The sequence below is a fragment of the Mya arenaria genome, chromosome 12, assembly GCF_026914265.1.
Source record: "Mya arenaria isolate MELC-2E11 chromosome 12, ASM2691426v1".
NCBI lineage: Eukaryota > Metazoa > Mollusca > Bivalvia > Myida > Myidae > Mya > Mya arenaria.
In genome coordinates, this window is record NC_069133.1 from 62,556,642 (window position 1) to 62,577,601 (window position 20,960).

Here is a 20,960-nt window from a genome sequence, read left to right on the forward strand (position 1 = left end):
GACTTTAAACTTATTGCGTAAGATTCCAAGAGGACTCACCTGTACACATGTTGAGATGTCAAACCTCTGTTCAGCCCGACAGAGGTAGTTCTCTATGTGGGTCTCCATCTCCATAGCAACAGGATCATCAGGGGTGGACATGGGCATGTTTGGAACAGGAAGTTTTAGTAGGTGACGAACCTTCCCTCGTAACTCGTGTAACATTTGCTGGACTGAGCGAAAGGAAAGCTGGAATATAATGAAACACAGTGTTTGATAATAATATAATAAAATAAAGAAAAGGTTAATCATAAAAACCAAAGACTTTACAGTTCTGTCTGCTAACAACAATAGTAAGTATTTTAATTGAAGACAACAGTTCAAGAAATGCAAAAGATGAACAGTTCCATTTGCTTAATTTGCATGTTCAATTTATCATTGAAGTACATGTATCAGCGGAATGAAAGAGTTAGCAAGTCTTTGTATTTAATTTATATAACCAGGCAATAATGCTGTAAGTGGATGTCAACACTCATTAGTTGTTCTCAGGTGGTCAAGGGGCACAACTGGTGATATATTTAAGCTGACGTTATTGGCCTTGCTTTTGTCAATGTCATTGTATACATATGCAAGTTATTAAGTATTTGTTCACAGCTGTAGCAAAGTCAACGCCAAGGATATGTTAATATCTTGCCTTTTTTCTTCAAAACGATTATCATAATTTTCATACGATCTGACTAATTTAATACTCGATAAATTATGCACGCAAAAGACACATTACTTAAAATGAATGATAACAATTATCATTAATGTAATTATTCAGTTTCAAAGTCATATTAAAGAGTGTTATTATCATTCACTTTTATTTTTATTAATGAAGATGAGTCAATAACAGTTATGAACATGAACTTCAAATGGAAATACACCTTTCAATATAATATGATTTTAACATCGCTGCAGAGGGAACACAAATGCTCACATGTGCTCATCTGATTATTGTTTTTAATCAAACAAGTGGGTTTTGTCCCTGGCAACATGTATAACAAGGTTTTTTTAATATCTTTAACATTTGTTGAGTTATGATTAAGGTTAGTGTTTGCATACTGAAAACAACAGCATCAACAACTCAACCAATGCTGTCACAATACCCTGACATTTTGCCTTCAAAAAACAGTTGAGCTTATAAAAGTCAATGAAACAAATGAACAAGGAATCCTTTCATTGATATAGACTAGTGAACAAAACATAAACAAGGCATTGCTACATGTTTGGTACTAGCTAAGCTCCTGGGGCCAGAAGTGATAGATTAAAGGGACTAGAGACCAGATGGTCCATAATTCACAAATACAGTATTTCTCAAACAAGCCTAGAACTGTCAATGCTGTAACATGATTGTTATGTCTTAAATAATAAACGTAACAATCATGTTGCTGTCTCATCTGTGTTTCCCCATTTAAAATTAGCGCTTAGTTGTTTCCCAGTTTAAATCATATCTGTTTATGAGTACAGATAAATATACCAAGGCTATTTTTAAACTTACTGGGACTTAGTGGTAGACAACCCAAGTAAATTTTGAATTGGAAGTTTGTGCAAAAACTGCGAAGATGCATGTGTTGTAAGCCATGTGATACATCAGTAAGTAAGATTTAATGCATTGTACAAAATGATGTCAATTTTATGTAAGTTTTTGACAATTTTCATTTTTTCTTGCAAATGTATCATCTGGTGTCTAGTCCCTTTAATAAATGGTTATATGACTGTGCCTGACTTTATCATTGACACAGTGCAGCAAATAATAATCAAGGTTTTCTGAAACCTACTCAATACGTACAACAATAACAGAGAAGAGTATTTTTCCCTTTAACGAGTGGACTTCTTTCAGCTCAGTAAGTGAGTCAAGTGCTTCTAGAGCTATTCTTCGATCTGTGTCGTACAGGGACTTAAACCTGCGTACAAGTTCTTGCAGTTTTGCGACATCCTGAGGTTTGCTATTCTGGTTGTTGATTTGGAGCTGTAGCTCAGACATGCTGGAAAAAGGCACATTTATGGATAATAAAATTAACTTAATATACCAGAAGAGAATTACTAGTTTACCAAATATTATTTTTTTATTAGTGTTTACCATGACTTAATTGTTTTAAAGAGATGATGGAAATTAGTTTTACATACATCATTAATTTGCAAGTAAATTAAGAAAATGATGATTGACAATGTTTTATGAGATCAAACACCCACGCTTTTTTATACGAGTTAAAGACAAGATGAAATAATGTAATTTTTACTTTTTTGCAATAGACAACCAGGGTCCATGGTTATTACAAGTTTCAAGTCTGAGTGTAGAATCATACTCGAACTCAAAAAAGCATTTTTATTAAATGACAAAAAATATTACTCGAGAATGTTTGTTAGAATGGGCCCTGGTAGGCTGTATATACGGAATACCTTTAACTTTCAACTTTCTCTGAATATATAGTGCTCATTCCATTGACTTAACACACTAAATAAACAATGCAATAAATTATGATAAATCTATCTAATGGTTGAAATGACATCCTCATCAATTTTATTAATATAGCAAAAATTAAACATTTGTTTCAATTTGCCATAATACAAAGACATTAATCATGATTACCCATAACTATTCATTTTAATTACTATTATTATTAAAAATATTCCACATTAAGAAAATGCAGAATACAAACTTTGAAATAAACTGTGTCACATACGTTTAGGAACAATGTATGAGGACTCCGTTTAAAATGGCTGCACTCTTTACACAATGAGCTATAATTCAAGGTCAATAACTCATTTTGGAAACTTGATCTATTTCAAATATCATGACCATATACCCAGACCAAGTACATATATAGCCTTACCACATACATGTTCATATACCCAGACCACATACATGTTCATATACCCAGACCACATACATGTACATATATAGCCAGACCACATACATGTACATATAGCCATACCACATACATGTACATATACCCATACCACATACATGTACATATATAGCCAGACCACATACATGTACATATACCCATACCACATACATGTACATATATAGCCAGACCACATACATGTACATATAGCCATACCACATACATGTACATATATAGCCAGACCACATACATGTACATATATAGCCAGACCACATACATGTACATATACCCAGACCACATACATGTACATATATAGCCAGACCACATACATGTACATATATAGCCAGACCACATACATGTACATATACCCAGACCACATACATGTACATATATAGCCAGACCACATACATGTACATATACCCAGACCACATACATGTACATATACCCAGACCACATACATGTACATATACCCAGACCACATACATGTACATATACCCAGACCACATACATGTACATATATAGCCAGACCACATACATGTACATATACCCAGACCACATACATGTACATATACCCAGACCACATACATGTACATATACCCAGACCACATACATGTACATATATAGCCAGACCACATACATGTACATATACCCAGACCACATACATGTACATATACCCAGATCACACACATGTACATATACCCAGACCACATACATGTACATATATACCCAGACCACACACATGTACATATACCCAGACCACATACATGTACATATATACCCAGACCACATACATGTACATATACCCAGACCACATACATGTACATATATAGCCAGACCACATACATGTACATATACCCAGACCACATACATGTACATATACCCAGACCACATACATGTACATATACCCAGACCACATACATGTACATATACCCAGACCACACACATGTACATATACCCAGACCACATACATGTACATATACCCAGACCACATACATGTACATATACCCAGACCACATACATGTACATATACCCAGACCACATACATGTACATATACCCAGACCACATACATGTACATATACCCAGACCACATACATGTACATATATAGCCAGACCACATACATGTACATATACCCAGATCACATACATGTACATATACCCAGACCAAATACATGTACATATATAGCCAGACCACATACATGTACATATACCCAGACCACATACATGTACATATACCCAGATCACATACATGTACATATACCCAGACCACATACATGTACATATACCCAGACCACATACATGTACATATATAGCCAGACCACATACATGTACATATACCCAGACCACATACATGTACATATACCCAGACCACATACATGTACATATACCCAGACCACATACATGTACATATATAGCCAGACCACATACATGTACATATACCCAGACCACATACATGTACATATACCCAGATCACACACATGTACATATACCCAGACCACATACATGTACATATATAGCCAGACCACATACATGTACATATACCCAGACCACATACATGTACATATATAGCCAGACCACATACATGTACATATACCCAGACCACATACATGTACATATATAGCCAGACCACATACATGTACATATACCCAGACCACATACATGTACATATACCCAGACCACATACATGTACATATACCCAGACCACATACATGTACATATACCCAGACCACACACATGTACATATACCCAGACCACATACATGTACATATACCCAGACCACATACATGTACATATACCCAGACCACATACATGTACATATACCCAGACCACATACATGTACATATATACCCAGACCACATACATGTACATATACCCAGACCACATACATGTACATATATAGCCAGACCACATACATGTACATATACCCAGACCACATACATGTACATATACCCAGACCACATACATGTACATATATAGCCAGACCACATACATGTACATATACCCAGATCACACACATGTACATATACCCAGACCACATACATGTACATATATAGACAGACCACATAGATGTACATATACCCAGATCACATACATGTACATATATAGCCAGACCACATACATGTACATATATAGCCAGACCACATACATGTACATATATAGCCAGACCACATACATGTACATATACCCAGACCACATACATGTACATATACCCAGACCACATACATGTACATATATACCCAGACCACATACATGTACATATACCCAGACCACATACATGTACATATACCCAGACCACATACATGTACATATACCCAGACCACATACATGTACATATACCCAGACCACATACATGTACATATACCCAGACCACATACATGTACATATACCCAGACCACATACATGTACATGTATAGCCAGACCACATACATGTACATATATAGCCAGACCACATACATGTACATATATCCAGACCACATACATGTACATATACCCAGACCACATACATGTACATATATAGCCAGACCACATACATGTACATATACCCAGACCACATACATGTACATATATAGCCAGACCACATACATGTACATATATAGCCAGACCACATACATGTACATATATAGCCAGACCACATACATGTACATATATAGCCAGACCACATACATGTACATATACCCAGACCACATACATGTACATATACCCAGACCACATACATGTACATATATACCCAGACCACATACATGTACATATACCCAGACCACATACATGTACATATACCCAGACCACATACATGTACATATACCCAGACCACATACATGTACATATACCCAGACCACATACATGTACATATACCCAGACCACATACATGTACATATACCCAGACCACATACATGTACATATACCCAGACCACATACATGTACATATACCCAGACCACATACATGTACATATACCCAGACCACATACATGTACATATACCCAGACCACATACATGTACATATACCCAGACCACATACATGTACATATACCCAGACCACATACATGTACATATACCCAGACCACACACATGTACATATACCCAGACCACATACATGTACATATACCCAGACCACATACATGTACATATACCCAGACCACATACATGTACATATACCCAGACCACATACATGTACACATATACCCAGACCACATACATGTACATATACCCAGACCACATACATGTACATATACCCAGACCACATACATGTACATATACCCAGACCACATACATGTACATATACCCAGACCACATACATGTACACATATACCCAGACCACATACATGTACATATACCCAGACCACATACATGTACATATATAGCCAGACCACATACATGTACATATACCCAGACCACATACATGTACATATACCAAGACCACATACATGTCCATATATAGCCAGACCACATACATGTACATATACCCAGACCACATACATGTACATATACCCAGATCACACACATGTACATATACCCAGACCACATACATGTACATATATAGCCAGACCACATACATGTACATATACCCAGACCACATACATGTACATATATAGCCAGACCACATACATGTACATATACCCAGACCACATACATGTACATATATACCCAGACCACATACATGTACATATACCCCGACCACATACATGTACATATATAGCCAGACCACATACATGTACATATACCCAGACCACATACATGTACATATACCCAGACCACATACATGTACATATACCAAGATCACACACATGTACATATACCCAGACCACATACATGTACATATATAGACAGACCACATACATGTACATATATAGCCAGACCACATACATGTACATATACCCAGACCACATACATGTACATATATAGCCAGACCACATACATGTACATATACCCAGATCACACACATGTACATATACCCAGACCACATACATGTACATATATAGACAGACCACATACATGTACATATACCCAGATCACATACATGTACATATACCCAGACCACATACATGTACATATACCCAGACCACATACATGTACATATACCCAGACCACACACATGTACATATACCCAGACCACATACATGTACATATACCCAGACCACATACATGTACATATACCCAGACCACAAACATGTACATATACCCAGACCACATACATGTACATATACCCAGACCACATACATGTACATATATAGCCAGACCACATACATGTACATATATAGCCAGACCACATACATGTACATATATAGCCAGACCACATACATGTACATATACCCAGACCACATACATGTACATATATAGCCAGACCACATACATGTACATATACCCAGACCACATACATGTACATATATAGCCAGACCACATACATGTACATATATAGCCAGACCACATACATGTACATATATAGCCAGACCACATACATGTACATATACCCAGACCACATACATGTACATATATAGCCAGACCACATACATGTACATATACCCAGATCACACACATGTACATATACCCAGACCACATACGTGTACATATATAGACAGACCACATACATGTACATGTACATATACCCAGACCATATACATGTACATATATAGCCAGACCACATACATGTACATATATAGCCATACCACATATACCCAGACCATATACATGTACATATACCCAGACCACATACATGTACATATACCCAAACCATATACATGTACATATACCCAGACCACATACATGTACATATAACCAGACCAAGAACATATAGCCAGACCATATTCATGTACATATACCCAGACCAAGAACATATAGCCAGACCACATACATGTACATATAACCAGACCAAGAACATATAGACAGACCCCATACATGTACATATAGCCAGACCAAGAACATACAGACAGACCACATACATGTACATATACCCAGACCAAGAACATATAGACAGACCCCATACATGTACATATACCCAGACCAAGAACAAATAGACAGACCCCATACATGTATATATAGCCAGACCACATACATGTACATATACTCAGACCAAGAACATATAGCCAGACCATATACATGTACATATACCCAGACCACATGTACATATACCCAGACCAAGAACACATAGCCTGGTCACATACATGTACATATACCCAGACCAAGAACACATAGCCTGGTCACATACATGTACATATACCCAGACCAAGAACATATAGCCTGGTCACATACATGAACATATACCCAGACCAAGAACATATAGCCTGGTCACATACATGAACATATACCCAGACCAAGAACATATAGCCTGGTCATATACATGTACATATACCCAGACCACGAACATATAGCCTGGTCACATACATGTACATATACCCAGACCACGAACATATAGCCTGGTCACATACATGAACATATACCCAGACCAAGAACATATAGCCTGGTCACATACATGTACATATACCCAGACCACGTTCATGTACATATACCCAGACCACGAACATATAGCCTGGTCACATACATGAACATATACCCAGACCACGAACATATAGCCTGGTCACATACATGTACATATACCCAGACCACGAACATATAGCCTGGTCACATACATGAACATATACCCAGACCAAGAACATATAGCCTGGTCACATACATGTACATATACCCAGACCAAGAACATATAGCCTGGTCACATACATGTACATATACCCAGACCAAGAACATATAGCCTGGTCACATACATGTACATATACCCAGACCACGAACATATAGCCTGGTCACATACATGAACATATACCCAGACCAAGAACATATAGCCTGGTCACATACATGTACATATACCCAGACCACGAACATATAGCCTGGTCACATACATGAACATATACCCAGACCAAGAACATATAGCCTGGTCACATACATGTACATATACCCAGACCACGAACATATAGCCTGGTCACATACATGAACATATACCCAGACCACGTTCATGTACATATACATAAACCATGTACATATATTGAGAAAGGGTTTGAATATGGACCAAGCAATTACATACGTTTGAAGGCATTGTTTTTCCCTCTCCTGCAGATGGTGTATCGTGTCTAGGGAGTGGTCTAGCTGGGCACGCAGCACGTCTACTTGGTGCTCCAGGGATTTCTCTTCACCGACTGATATCATTTTGCCTGTAAAACAATCATATCATAATTTCACTGACTTAAGTTGAAATAGGATATACTCTTATATATATATAAGGTAACTAATATACCATTCACTGTTTATCCAAAAAAAGCAAGCAGGTACAGAAAATACCATACATTAAACATGACTAAGATTTTGAATATAAACAATAGGATTAAATAACATGATTTATAAAGATGTATCAGTGAAATACATATATATATGCTACTCATAAAATATTGCTTTTGGTGCTTGAATGGACATATAGAGGTTAATTGTTTGTTTCATTGTGAAATTTATAGCAATCTCACAATGAAACAAACAATTATCCTCTAGATGTACATTCAAGTTCCTTTTTTCATTTCTGTAGGAGACATAGCAACCTAGATAAACAGGTACTTATAATTTAGCAATTATTATACAATATGGCTATAGTCAGTGCTAACTGCTGGTTTTCAACAGAGAGTAGAATGAGAGCTAGGCTAGAGGGGTGTGACACCCCGCCCCGTTGCTTTCATTTTCTACTCAAATCCTGTATAGCATACAATACCCTTGTACCACCCTCTGAGTCCAAAGTGATCCTTATTTTTTTATTAAAAATGAGGGTTACAGCCTCAGTTCAGGTACTCACATATTCGTCAGTATGTTCAAATCTTGTTTGTAGGAACACTTATACTACTACTTCTACTCATTGACATAATGGTGATTTGAGTACTGACTAAAGTACTTCTCTATACTAGCGGTGTGAAGTCTGTTACTGACCTTGCGGAATGGATGATGAGCGGGAGTCGCGTAATTAAGCACTCAACAATTATATCAATATAAGCTCAAATTCAAACAGGGTACTCACCAATTCTCGCAGGGAGGGTGCCATTTTGAAGGTTGAATGAGTGGAAGCCATTTTGAAGGCCATTCCCACCCTGACGAAATGTCTGGCCCATATGGATAATGGATGGACGAGTACCTAATAGAAAATGGCAATATTTGATTATATAGGTTGAAGCAGCTTAATATAATATGAATTTTCGATGCCTTAAATAAAATAAAGCAAAATGAAATTATTTTTGGGGGGTGTTTATGACTTTAGAAAAGGGTTTTGAAATAGTATGTTAAAGTTTAAATCCAAATTTCTTCCAATTTTCATCCGTAAATGGAAAAATCTATAACAATTTCCTGGATAAATTTTAAAAACATATTTCAAAATCATGTGCATTAAAAGAATTATGTTTTGGAGACTGGGGTCTTATAAAACTAATTCTAAACAACTCTTTTTCTCTATGTATGTTTGATCTCATGTGTTTATTATTTGAAATGTGGCCAAAATAATAGTAAGAACATATTGTGGAAAATCTTAAGAAGGACAGTCAGTGTCCACAAAGTGAGCCTATGTACTAACTGACTCAGTTGAGAACATGTTTTCAGCATGCAGGGAACCATATGCGGACAGCAATTTTGTCTGTTAAGTTATAAAACAGCTATTCTTTAATGATGAAGCTATTTGCAAAAGGACACAATCAAATGTTATGTAAATATTTTGCAAGCAACATTCTTATGTTACTGTCTAATATCTAAACTATCTACAAAGAAGATAAAGAATTAATTGAAAATGATATACAAATTTCATTATCATGTAAATGTCAAAACTGTTTTCACTTAATCTTATTCAAATCGTGACTTTCTACAATAGCAAACTTTCATATCTGCGTAACAAAGGAAACACAAAGCTTCACCAAGGTCTATTTGTATGATATAAAATCATAATGCACTTTAATAATATCATGTTACAAAATTTGGTAATCAGAGTTATAATGGACATCAAAATCGCTATTACTGTCTTATTATCGTACTTGTGAAATTTTATACGCTTATTAACAATGACTGTATGGACCATTAATAGCTGACTTGACAAATACATTGTCCGAGGTGGGGGGCTGGCTAGGTAAGTATTAATTTTGGGTAATAAGGAATGTAACAAAGAAAAACATATAAAACATGATAGCAAAATAGGAGCATTAAATAACATCGAGTTACCAAACAGATGTTACCATTCAGTGAGAAGTCTTGAACAGCAAACAAAAATGCCATCTGCTCTTGTTGTCTGACAAACATTATAATATTCTACAAATGTTAAACTAACATTAGCAGCTTTTTAATTTAAATCTGGGCTATGGCACCATATTGTGTACTCACAAGTTGTGAGTGACCAAACTGGTTTGAGAATATTGAATGCAATAGCTGTTTTATATTGTGGTATTTAAATCTGTCTTGACATTGTCGGTAGACATAGCAGAGCTGGTACACAATCTGCTAACGATGCATGACGTACCCCAGATCTTTATGGTGTACCGAGGGTCTTCCAAAGTCCAGTCTCATCTCAATGGTATGCTACAGAAGCTTCTTCAGAAGATGTAAACCATTTGGAGAAGATATAGGACATTTCAGCAACAAGAGACATTTATCCAGCAACATTTTTAACACCTATGGCCATTAAACTGTGAACAGTATCATTATATGGATGTCATCTAAACTGATAACTCTAATGCTCTTTCAAGTATATCTCCTTATTTGCTTCTCCAACAGCCATAACACTATTCCATTCTAATAGTGACACTGCCATGATTGGCTGATAAGCCCGAGCTGCCGTTTTCCGTTTGAATATGTTTACACACCACACCATTAAACTTTCTGACCAACGTTGATGTAAGCTGGTGTCATATACCTTTGCTGTGATTTAAGATAGTGTTTGCAGTAATTTATTTGCAGCAGTTCTGATTATAATGCTAATTGGATATTTTTTTAACTTAAAGATCCAACATTGAATAATGAAATTGCTGAACTGGATGGTCCACACTTTTCTGCCCCCATGTGTAAAAAGACACCTTCAGCTTTCTATTTGTAAGCAAATCAGGATTATGAAATAAAGCAGGTCTCACAGTGCAGACAGTACAATATCTGTTCCATGGCCCAGAAATAAGACTTAAGGACCACTACTTCTTTATAAGTACAATAACTTATTATAATCCATTATGAAAAGACATCAAATATTTCTTATGTACATACAATTTAAATAAAAAAAAAATTGTATGCTTTTATAATACGACAAAAACTAGATGAATTTATATATTGTAAGCCCCATCACAGCAAATATAGTAACCCAGTGTGACATTGTAAAGCAAGCAAGAATGTATGGAGTGCTATTTCTGCCCCATAATTGTTTTAGCATTGTCAATAAAAAAGACCAAGCATTTTTTGTTGAAATTAATATTCAAATTTAAGTTCTTCAACACAGTTTGATTTACCAAAAAAAATAAAAATGAATTTATGCATAATTGAAACATGATATCATTTTCAGGGAAACACTTCATCTTAAATCAAAACTTCTTGGCAGAAACAGAAGATTGCAGGTACATGTAACTTGATAATTATTGTAAATTAATAACTAATGACCATTGAATAAAAAATACCTATTAGCATAATATACCAGTAAACACAAGCTACAATAAGTTAGTCATCGAACCACACATTTAGTATGATAAAGCAAAAACATAATTATACTTATATTCAAAACACATCACACTATAAATTATTTATACGGTTTGTTCCTTTCAACACTAATATACCCAAAAATATTGCTAAAAACCTTCAGTGCAAAATCTATGACAAATATTTCATTTTAAGTTATCTTTACTCAATTTATGAAAGAATGAATTGAAAAAATGCAAAAACCAGCCAGGTTTTAATTCGGGCTATCAAAGTCTTGAGTAGAAACATTCATCTTTACTTTGTTTGTTTCAAAGCCAAATGCTTTCCAATGTCTGTCCCCCCATGAGCTTCAAGTCTAGTCTCAACCCTCAATTTTGTAAATTATTAAGCAGAAACTGTTTTTACCTATCATTTAAATGGAAGCCTTGAATGTGATCCTAAAAACTCAAGGTACATGTTTATATGTACTTACTAGATACAGAGTTCATCACTTTACATCATTCCTAACTCAAGTTGTTTGGTGCAAACTTTTCTCCTGTTTAAGTAACAGTGACCTTGACCCCATCAGCCCCAACTGCAATCCCAATGTATGTCTTCACATGAGCCACATACCAAGTTTCATCACTTATAATACATCATTCCTAACTCAAGTAAGAGGTAAACAGTTTCCCCTATTTGAGTATCAGCGACCTTGACCTTGACATTAACATCCCAGAAGTAAATAACAGGATCTGTCTCCACATTCATTAGTCTTATATATAACAAGTGTAATCACTATACACTACTTCTGTCTGAAGTTAATTTTTAGCAGAATGTATTGTTGTCTTTTAAGAAACAGAGACCTTGACCTTGTCCCCTCAGAACCCAACATTCCCACCATGTGATCTTACAATATATCATTACTTCTAAAGATGACATTCCTATAATAATTTTAAGTAATGAAAGGGAGACTGTTTTCCTTTTTTCAGTACCGGTAACCGTGAAATTGAACTTAACTACCCCAAGTTAAATCCAAAGGCAAATCTCTGCATTTGCCTGCTTTACACAGGAGTTTCATCAGTCATCATGAATCCTACCAGAATTGGATTGTTTGAGCCCAAACCATTTCCCTGTTTTCAATGAAAGTGAGCTTGACCCCTCCATTCCAAAATGCCCTCTCAAGTGAAAGAGTTGCAACCACAAATTGACGCGTACTGTACGACCATCTGCCGGGCCTCACAATTGACCGCTAAATGACATCCTTGTTCTAAAAATCCGTCTTTCGTTGGAAATCTTTTTAAAATGCTTGGTACAACATGATTCCCATCAAATCAAGGAATGGCAATTTACATAAATAACAAACTTTAAAGTAGCAGTAGGCCAACATATTTTGCACTGAAACCATTCACACTTGCAGAGGTGAAACCTAAATATGTCCAAGCCTTTTGTTTTACATTAAAAATTAGAATACACTCCTTTCTTTTTTAAGCTAGATTGTGGAAAAGTCATACATTCATTTGAACCATTTTGTTTTGTTCCTGTACTGGAGTTCAAAAAATATATTAGTCTTAATATATATTTTATTGCAATTTAAGTTTCACCTCTGCACTCTACATTATTCTTAATTATCAAAAATATTATTTCTCCACCACATAGGTCTAAAAATCCCACTGTTTCCATGGAAACAGACCTGCAGTAAATGACCGTCCTTTCATCAACTGTCGTCGTCGACCAGTGCTGCCACCTATGGGAGTCACAAATGATTTTAAACCATAAACACAGAAATTTAAAGGAAGACCTTGAGGATGCTTTCCACCATTCCCCTTGGACAAAGAAATTCCAAAAGTTAACAGCAGTAGCCAGCATCGCAAATCGTGAAACAAGAGTACTACAGGATGCCTGTATGCTTGTCTGTTTTTCTCTGTAGACCAAGGGGAAAAACTAGACAAATGATGCATGGCAATTGTATTTGAAGATTTTAAGGTCATAATTAACGTTATTAATATTAAGTTCAATAATTGATGTTATATGGCTTCAAGGGTTACTTAACGCTTTAAGAAAAATGAGTTTTTAGGCAGTTTTCCAAACAAATGAGATATGTTCTATTTTAAGTTATATTATGACTGAATTGAAGGCATTTATGTGACAAAAATTAGAAAAGTCAAATCTGTCAATCTGTGACAGAGCAGGTTTAAGGAACCTTTTCAGTCCATTTTAGTCAGCAATATGATAATACCCAGTGAACAAAACATCTTTTTTTTTCACAGGAGTTTTTCTATCCTAACAATACTATGTTGAGAATCTCAGGTTAAATGCATTTAACAAATATAATAATTATCTTGGTTGAACACTAAGGTTATAATTGAATCTGACAATAAAGTAATATTAGCTTAACAAAAAGCTTTCTTTAGCTCCATGCCAAATAAATAGCAACTTTGAAGAGCAAATGAAAATTGTAATTTCCTTCTATTCAAGGTACACTTAAGGTCATACTTTTCATTTAATTAAATATTTATTTAACACCTAATGTTTAAGAGCTTTTCTTTTAAACTTTGCTTATTTTTCACCTTAAAAATCTCAATTATAATTTAAATGTTTTCAGATTAGCTAAATTGCAGGGGTAATTTAGGATGATGAATTATGAAGTCTGTACAGGTTTTGTTTATTTTTCAAATTTAGGTAGAAATGCTGAGTAATTGCAGATCTTTGGATAGACATCCCGCACTATGATAAGTACTTTGTATGGAACTGAAAGAATTGAAGCATATTTTTGAGATTACCTTTTAACATCACAGATCATGGTAATCTGTATAAATGATATCATCAGTTTTTTTTTTAAATTTGTATGATATTCAAATAATTTATTAATTAAGACTGAATAAATTACATAATTTTTATATCCAATCTTCTTCTAAGGAAATAATTCTGATTTACAAGTGAACACAAACATATGAATTATATAAATGTTAATTTTTTATATCCCTTCAAAATTACCCAAACAATGTAAATACCCAGAAGATTTCATAGTTTAAACATATTTTATTTAACATATATATCAATCAAACTTTGCAACATTGTATGTCATGCTATTTAAATATACACAGATTAAAACAAAAGCAGAGTTGATGTTTCTTTCTCCGATATTGCTGAATTTAATAATCACGTGTATTAAAAATATAAGTAATTCTTGTGCAGTTAAATTTTTATCATATTTTTTTTCAAGCAAAATTTGATATCTGACATCAGTACAAAAAAACACAATTAAATATGAAGAAAAGTAAGCTGATTTTGAATAATCTATATCATATTTGTACTTAATAACATTTGAGGATGAAACGAGGTATTTAAATTGGTAACATTGATGTGTAATTGTATTTAGTTAGTGAGAAAAATATTGACATAATAACTTTAAAAAGTCTGTTTTCACTGCCGATCACAGGATCATTTTAATTCAAGCAAACTAATTTTATTTGAATTATGTAACAAACCATGGATTTCAAAACTAACTTTACATACAATGTTACCAAATAGAGTCAATGCTGTTTATTTTCTGGTTATTATTTAATTTTGCAATATCAATACAGGTCAGACATAACAATTTATTTGTTTCATTCTTTTAAAAGGAATATTAAAAATATGAAATACAAGGCTTCCATATTATAAATATGTGATTACAAAAGGCCTTGAAAAACAGAGTTTCCAATTATTAACAATGACTTAAGGAATTTTATTTGAATTTTATGCATACCTATATTGATAACCTTTGATCTATAAACAATATTTATGATCAAATGAAATAGATTTTTACACAGAGTCAAGCAAATGAGCATGATTATATAATTTACAAACTGGTTTAATTTCATGACAACATTGTTTTAGTTTATTATTTTAAGCTCAAAGCTTGAGGAAAGTAGTCACAAATCGCAGTTATTGATGAAAGACATTACCGAAAATAATTTTTTCAAGAAGTTATTAAAAAAAAAATGTGATCAAATCAGCTTAACTGGGATTTTGATGCATTGTGGCAATCATTATTTATTATAACAAATGGATTGAGTTTTATTTATGTTAATACAAAAAACAATTGCATGCCCTGCATATGCAATATTTTACAAATTAAACTAATTACCATTTAAAAGTGTTATTTAATTGTATGATGTGCTAAAGCTAGTACAGCTGAAACAGTTTTCTCAAATCTTTTTAAAGAATGCAAATGGCAAGTGTGTCCATGAAACTTCCAGAGTAGAAAAGCTGTCAAAGACAATAATGAAGTCATTAACATTTTAAGTTGTTAAATCTAAAGAAGTTCTGAACAATCAACCCATTATGTGCATTTCTATTTTGAAATATACATGTATGCTGTTTCCATGAAGGATCTTAATCCTAATTCCATTAACAATATATACAAATAAACAATGTCACTAGCATTATACTGCTGGATACATTTATTTAAATAGCACCTGACTCCGCTTAATGCTGTAACTTAAAGGTCATTTACTTTATCATATAATTCAGTATTTATTTTTCAAACAAGATCATTTATGGTTAATTAAATGTTGAAACCTCTTGATCCGGACTTATTTCACTGATTAATTCTCTGAAGTGTTATTAGGCAGTGTAATATCATTAGTATTATTTGAACAGAGAATGCAAAGTGTTTGCTTTAAGAAATTCTGATCAGATTGATTTCATACAGTACTGGTCTAGACTCAAAATCAAATAAAATAAATGTTTTTTATCTTTCTGTTGAGATATTTCGTTTCTATACAACGTCTGAGACCTATTTTGGTGAGAAAAAGTTTTGTTTATTTGTAAAGTTATTTTTTTTTAAATAATTCTTTTATACGTGGTGAATCATAAGACCCTGAGTTTTCTACAGGCAATGAATACCACAGATTATAAAGTTAATTAATACCACTAAGAAGTAAAGACTTAATATCTTAATTCAGTCAAGTCATTTGTCATGACCATTTCATTAAACTTTGTGACCATATATACACACTAGTGTATTTTTAACTGGTATACAAATGTAGGACTCAAATCCAAATCCAACCGAAAAAAATGGCCTATAATTTCGCAGTTACGTGGCCAATTTTTTCCACAACCATGGCAAAAACCCTGAAACATCCCCACAACTGTGATTTATATCAGACGTCACTAACCTTTCTATGACATCATCTTATTAACAAGATGGTCAACATATTATTGGATTTAGATGTCTGTTTACCAAAACGGGTGAAACAGCAATAGAAATTCAAAGATTTCGAGTGCTTCTTTGCAGAATATTGTTGGGCTTTAACATATAGCTGAATTGAAATTGAAACATGAAAAACCCTGCTGAAATCTTCAAACAAACATGAATTGTACAGATGATAACAAATAATTATTAATAAAATATTTACTGAACTTGTTCAAGCTTGATGTACATAACAATATAAAGAATCTTCCTTTAGTTTAACCAAGTAATAGTTGTAAGGGGAAAATAAAGGGTGAGCTCCTGCACCCCACCCCAACTTATCCCATGTTTTGTGTGTACCAGTAATGCGGTTTTGGCCATGTTTGTGAGATTATCCAAAGATGTGGGGCTGGCAATAGATGTGAGTCTTACAATATTTTTTTTTCTTGTGTATATGACTTTCTTGTCATATCCCCTGACAGGATCAGGGGGTGGGGCCGTGGGGGAATCCCTCAGGATTTCAATCCATCCCCGGGTCCTTTAGAGGGGGATGAATATCTCACAGACTCATTATTTATGAATGTGTGCTCGGGTAATTTATAGACTAGATGGCTTTTTGCATTAATTTTTTAGCAACATATGTACTCTATAGAGTGGTCTCCAGTTAAAAATAAATGCAAGTTTCAATATAAAAAATGCCCATGCAAGAGTGATTAATGACCATATCTCTCTAGTTGATGGCCATATGCCCTATTTCCAAAGCAAAATCCCCTGGCCAGAAATAGGGCATGTATTGAATATAGAAAAGTTAAAATTTCCATAGCCTAATACACTAGTTTTCTTCAAAAGAAATCCTTTACGAAGGTCTCCAGAAATATGAAAACAATGACGCTGTTTAGAGGCATAAGATTCAAAACCAAACAGACACTGAAGGAGATACATACAATGTCTCAATGCATAAACCCAAGGACCCCCCTCCCAGAAAACAACAACAAAAAACAAAGTAAAAAACAACAATAAACAAAAATGAACAAGAAACAACAACACAAAACAACAATAACAACGTATCAGGATTTTATCTACATGTATATCTTGAATGGTTTCCAGTTATTGGCCCACAATATTGTGTTTTTTAATACTAAGGCTGAGTCACAGACTATACCAAGGCAAGGACTACACCATGGCTAGGAAAATACCTTGCCTAAGATAGTGCCAACTCTAGGATAATACCTCATTTGTTTGTTTTTTTCTGAAACGAACACCCTAGACATGCTACTGAATTAATGAAGGAACAAAATGCAAAAGAAATACTAAAGACAAATTCAATAAATGCGTGTCTGTCAAAGTGAAAATCAATTTGAAAAAAAAAATGCACACTGCAATAAAATGCATTATAAAAACATGCATTGATATGACCAATTATGGCTGAATTAAATGACAAATGCAGTTTTGAGTTTTTGATAAATTTCTCTATCAAACATCAAAAAGGAATCAAACACTCTGTGCAAAACACAAGAAACCATTAAAAAATTAAAAGGAAAGCTCAAAGAATGGATCAATAGCTTGTAATGGCAGATACCTGAGGATGATTTATTTGACAGGAGACTACTGGTGCTAGAGAGACTGCGGACCCGGTCCTTGTGCATCAGAGGTGAGATTGTGTCCTCATCGCTAGACGCAAACACATCATCACCATCATCTGTTTGGGCGTCCTCTTCAGCCACCTCTTTCAGTAGTTGCAGAACCACACTGTAGCCTGCCAAATTATCATGGTAATTAGTGACATTGCAAATTTGCATGGTAGTATTTTCATTGCTAGATACAATGACATTGTCATTGTCGTCAGCAGTTGGGAAATCCTCCTCTGCTACCTCACGTAGTTCTATAGTTTTAACCACACTGTTATTAACTTAATGGTGATTACATGCATGAAATATTATTTATTTTAAACAATGATATTTACCGGTAACCTCTCCTTGGTAGAAAAGCACGAGCCTTTTAGTTATAACTGAATACAATTTTCAACTGGTGACCTCTAAAAAAATGATGGTATTTACCCAGGAAGCCCCGCAGAGTCACTACATATATGATTCATATAACCTAACATTGGTCTTGAAAATGGAGTTAAAACAAACTTGCATAGGCTAATCTACTTAAATATAAGGTGAACGAATCCTTACCCATGGAGAATTCTTTGAGACTAACAGACAAGAACTTCTGCTCCTCGTCGTCCGAGCGGCTGATTTTCTTCAGCTCCGTATCGTGGAAGAGAATGACTTTGTCATATTCAATCCGCTTTTCCAGAGCGTGAATAAACTTCTTCAAATACTGGTTCAGGATAGCTGGCTCAGACAAATTGTAGAGTGTACGATTTTTGATGATGCGCTCTTGTACGTCATCACGCGTTATTTGCATGAGACGATGGTGGCTGGAAGATGAGGGTGCTGGCCCCCAAATAACAGAACTCCCTGTCGGATGTTTTGATGAGAGATTTAATTCCTCAAGTTTGTGTAATGCGCAGCGGTATTGGTACACTACTTTTTCGAATTCTATTTTAAATGCATCGTGTAGATTCATAAGAGAGCCTTCAGAACTCTCTACAAGCCCATGTCTACCTAAATGTCTGAGGCATTTATCCAATTCACGCTTCTTACTCCGAATATTGCGCCTTGTATTTGGATCCACCCAGGAAATAATACGCAAAATGCTCCTGCAAGATGGGTAGACACTGTTGGAATTTTTCTCATGTTTGTTATTCAAACTGGATTGCTGAGCGAATAAACCAACAAGTTTCAACAGAAAATGTTCAATTTGTAGATCATCCTTTGGAAACTCTTCTGGACTGTCGGAAGTTTCATACAGTTTCCCGTATAAAGCCTCTAGTACATTGAGACTCTGAGGTAGGGAATCATGTAGCACTTCTATCGGAACTTCATGTAGAATGCTACTTAAAGTCACACAATTCAGTCTCCGTATCAGTGATGCACACTCACGAAATTTTTTATTTTCAAATAGCAACGCAACTTTCCGGAGAGCATAATTTGGAGTAATGTCTTTTTCATCAACTGTCAATGAGTCATCAGGAAATGTTTCAGCCCATCGAACATTTCGCCACAATTTCTGAACACGTTGCCGTGGCAACTTCTCCGGCTTAATGCGATCCATCTTACTTCCAAAACTATTCTGAAATCAATGAAATAACGATTTTGTAATGAACAAAGTAATTTTTCTGAAATAAAAGAACTTTGAAATTACAATAACCAAT

At 34.8% G+C, this 20,960-nt stretch overlaps 1 protein-coding gene across 7 annotated transcripts in view; it reads right to left on the reverse strand.

Annotated features, from left to right (window-relative positions):
• The window catches only part of LOC128211927 (uncharacterized), a 28,762-nt gene that overhangs the window by 910 nt on the left and 6,892 nt on the right, over window positions 1–20,960 (reverse strand). For 5 of the 7 annotated variants that reach the window (XM_052917071.1, XM_052917072.1, XM_052917074.1 and 2 more), the window contains exons 2-8: window positions 19,876–20,878; window positions 19,275–19,451; window positions 14,210–14,263; window positions 9,908–10,021; window positions 8,936–9,062; window positions 1,811–2,006; window positions 40–228 (exon numbers count right to left, since the gene is read on the reverse strand). In XM_052917071.1, coding sequence (XP_052773031.1) covers window positions 40–228; window positions 1,811–2,006; window positions 8,936–9,062; window positions 9,908–10,021; window positions 14,210–14,263; window positions 19,275–19,451; window positions 19,876–20,860 — 1,842 coding nt within the window. In that variant the 5' untranslated portion in view covers window positions 20,861–20,878. The remainder of the gene's footprint in view (window positions 1–39; window positions 229–1,810; window positions 2,007–8,935; window positions 9,063–9,907; window positions 10,022–14,209; window positions 14,264–19,274; window positions 19,452–19,875; window positions 20,879–20,960) is intronic. The other 2 variants (XM_052917073.1, XM_052917076.1) reach the window with 2 other exon arrangements.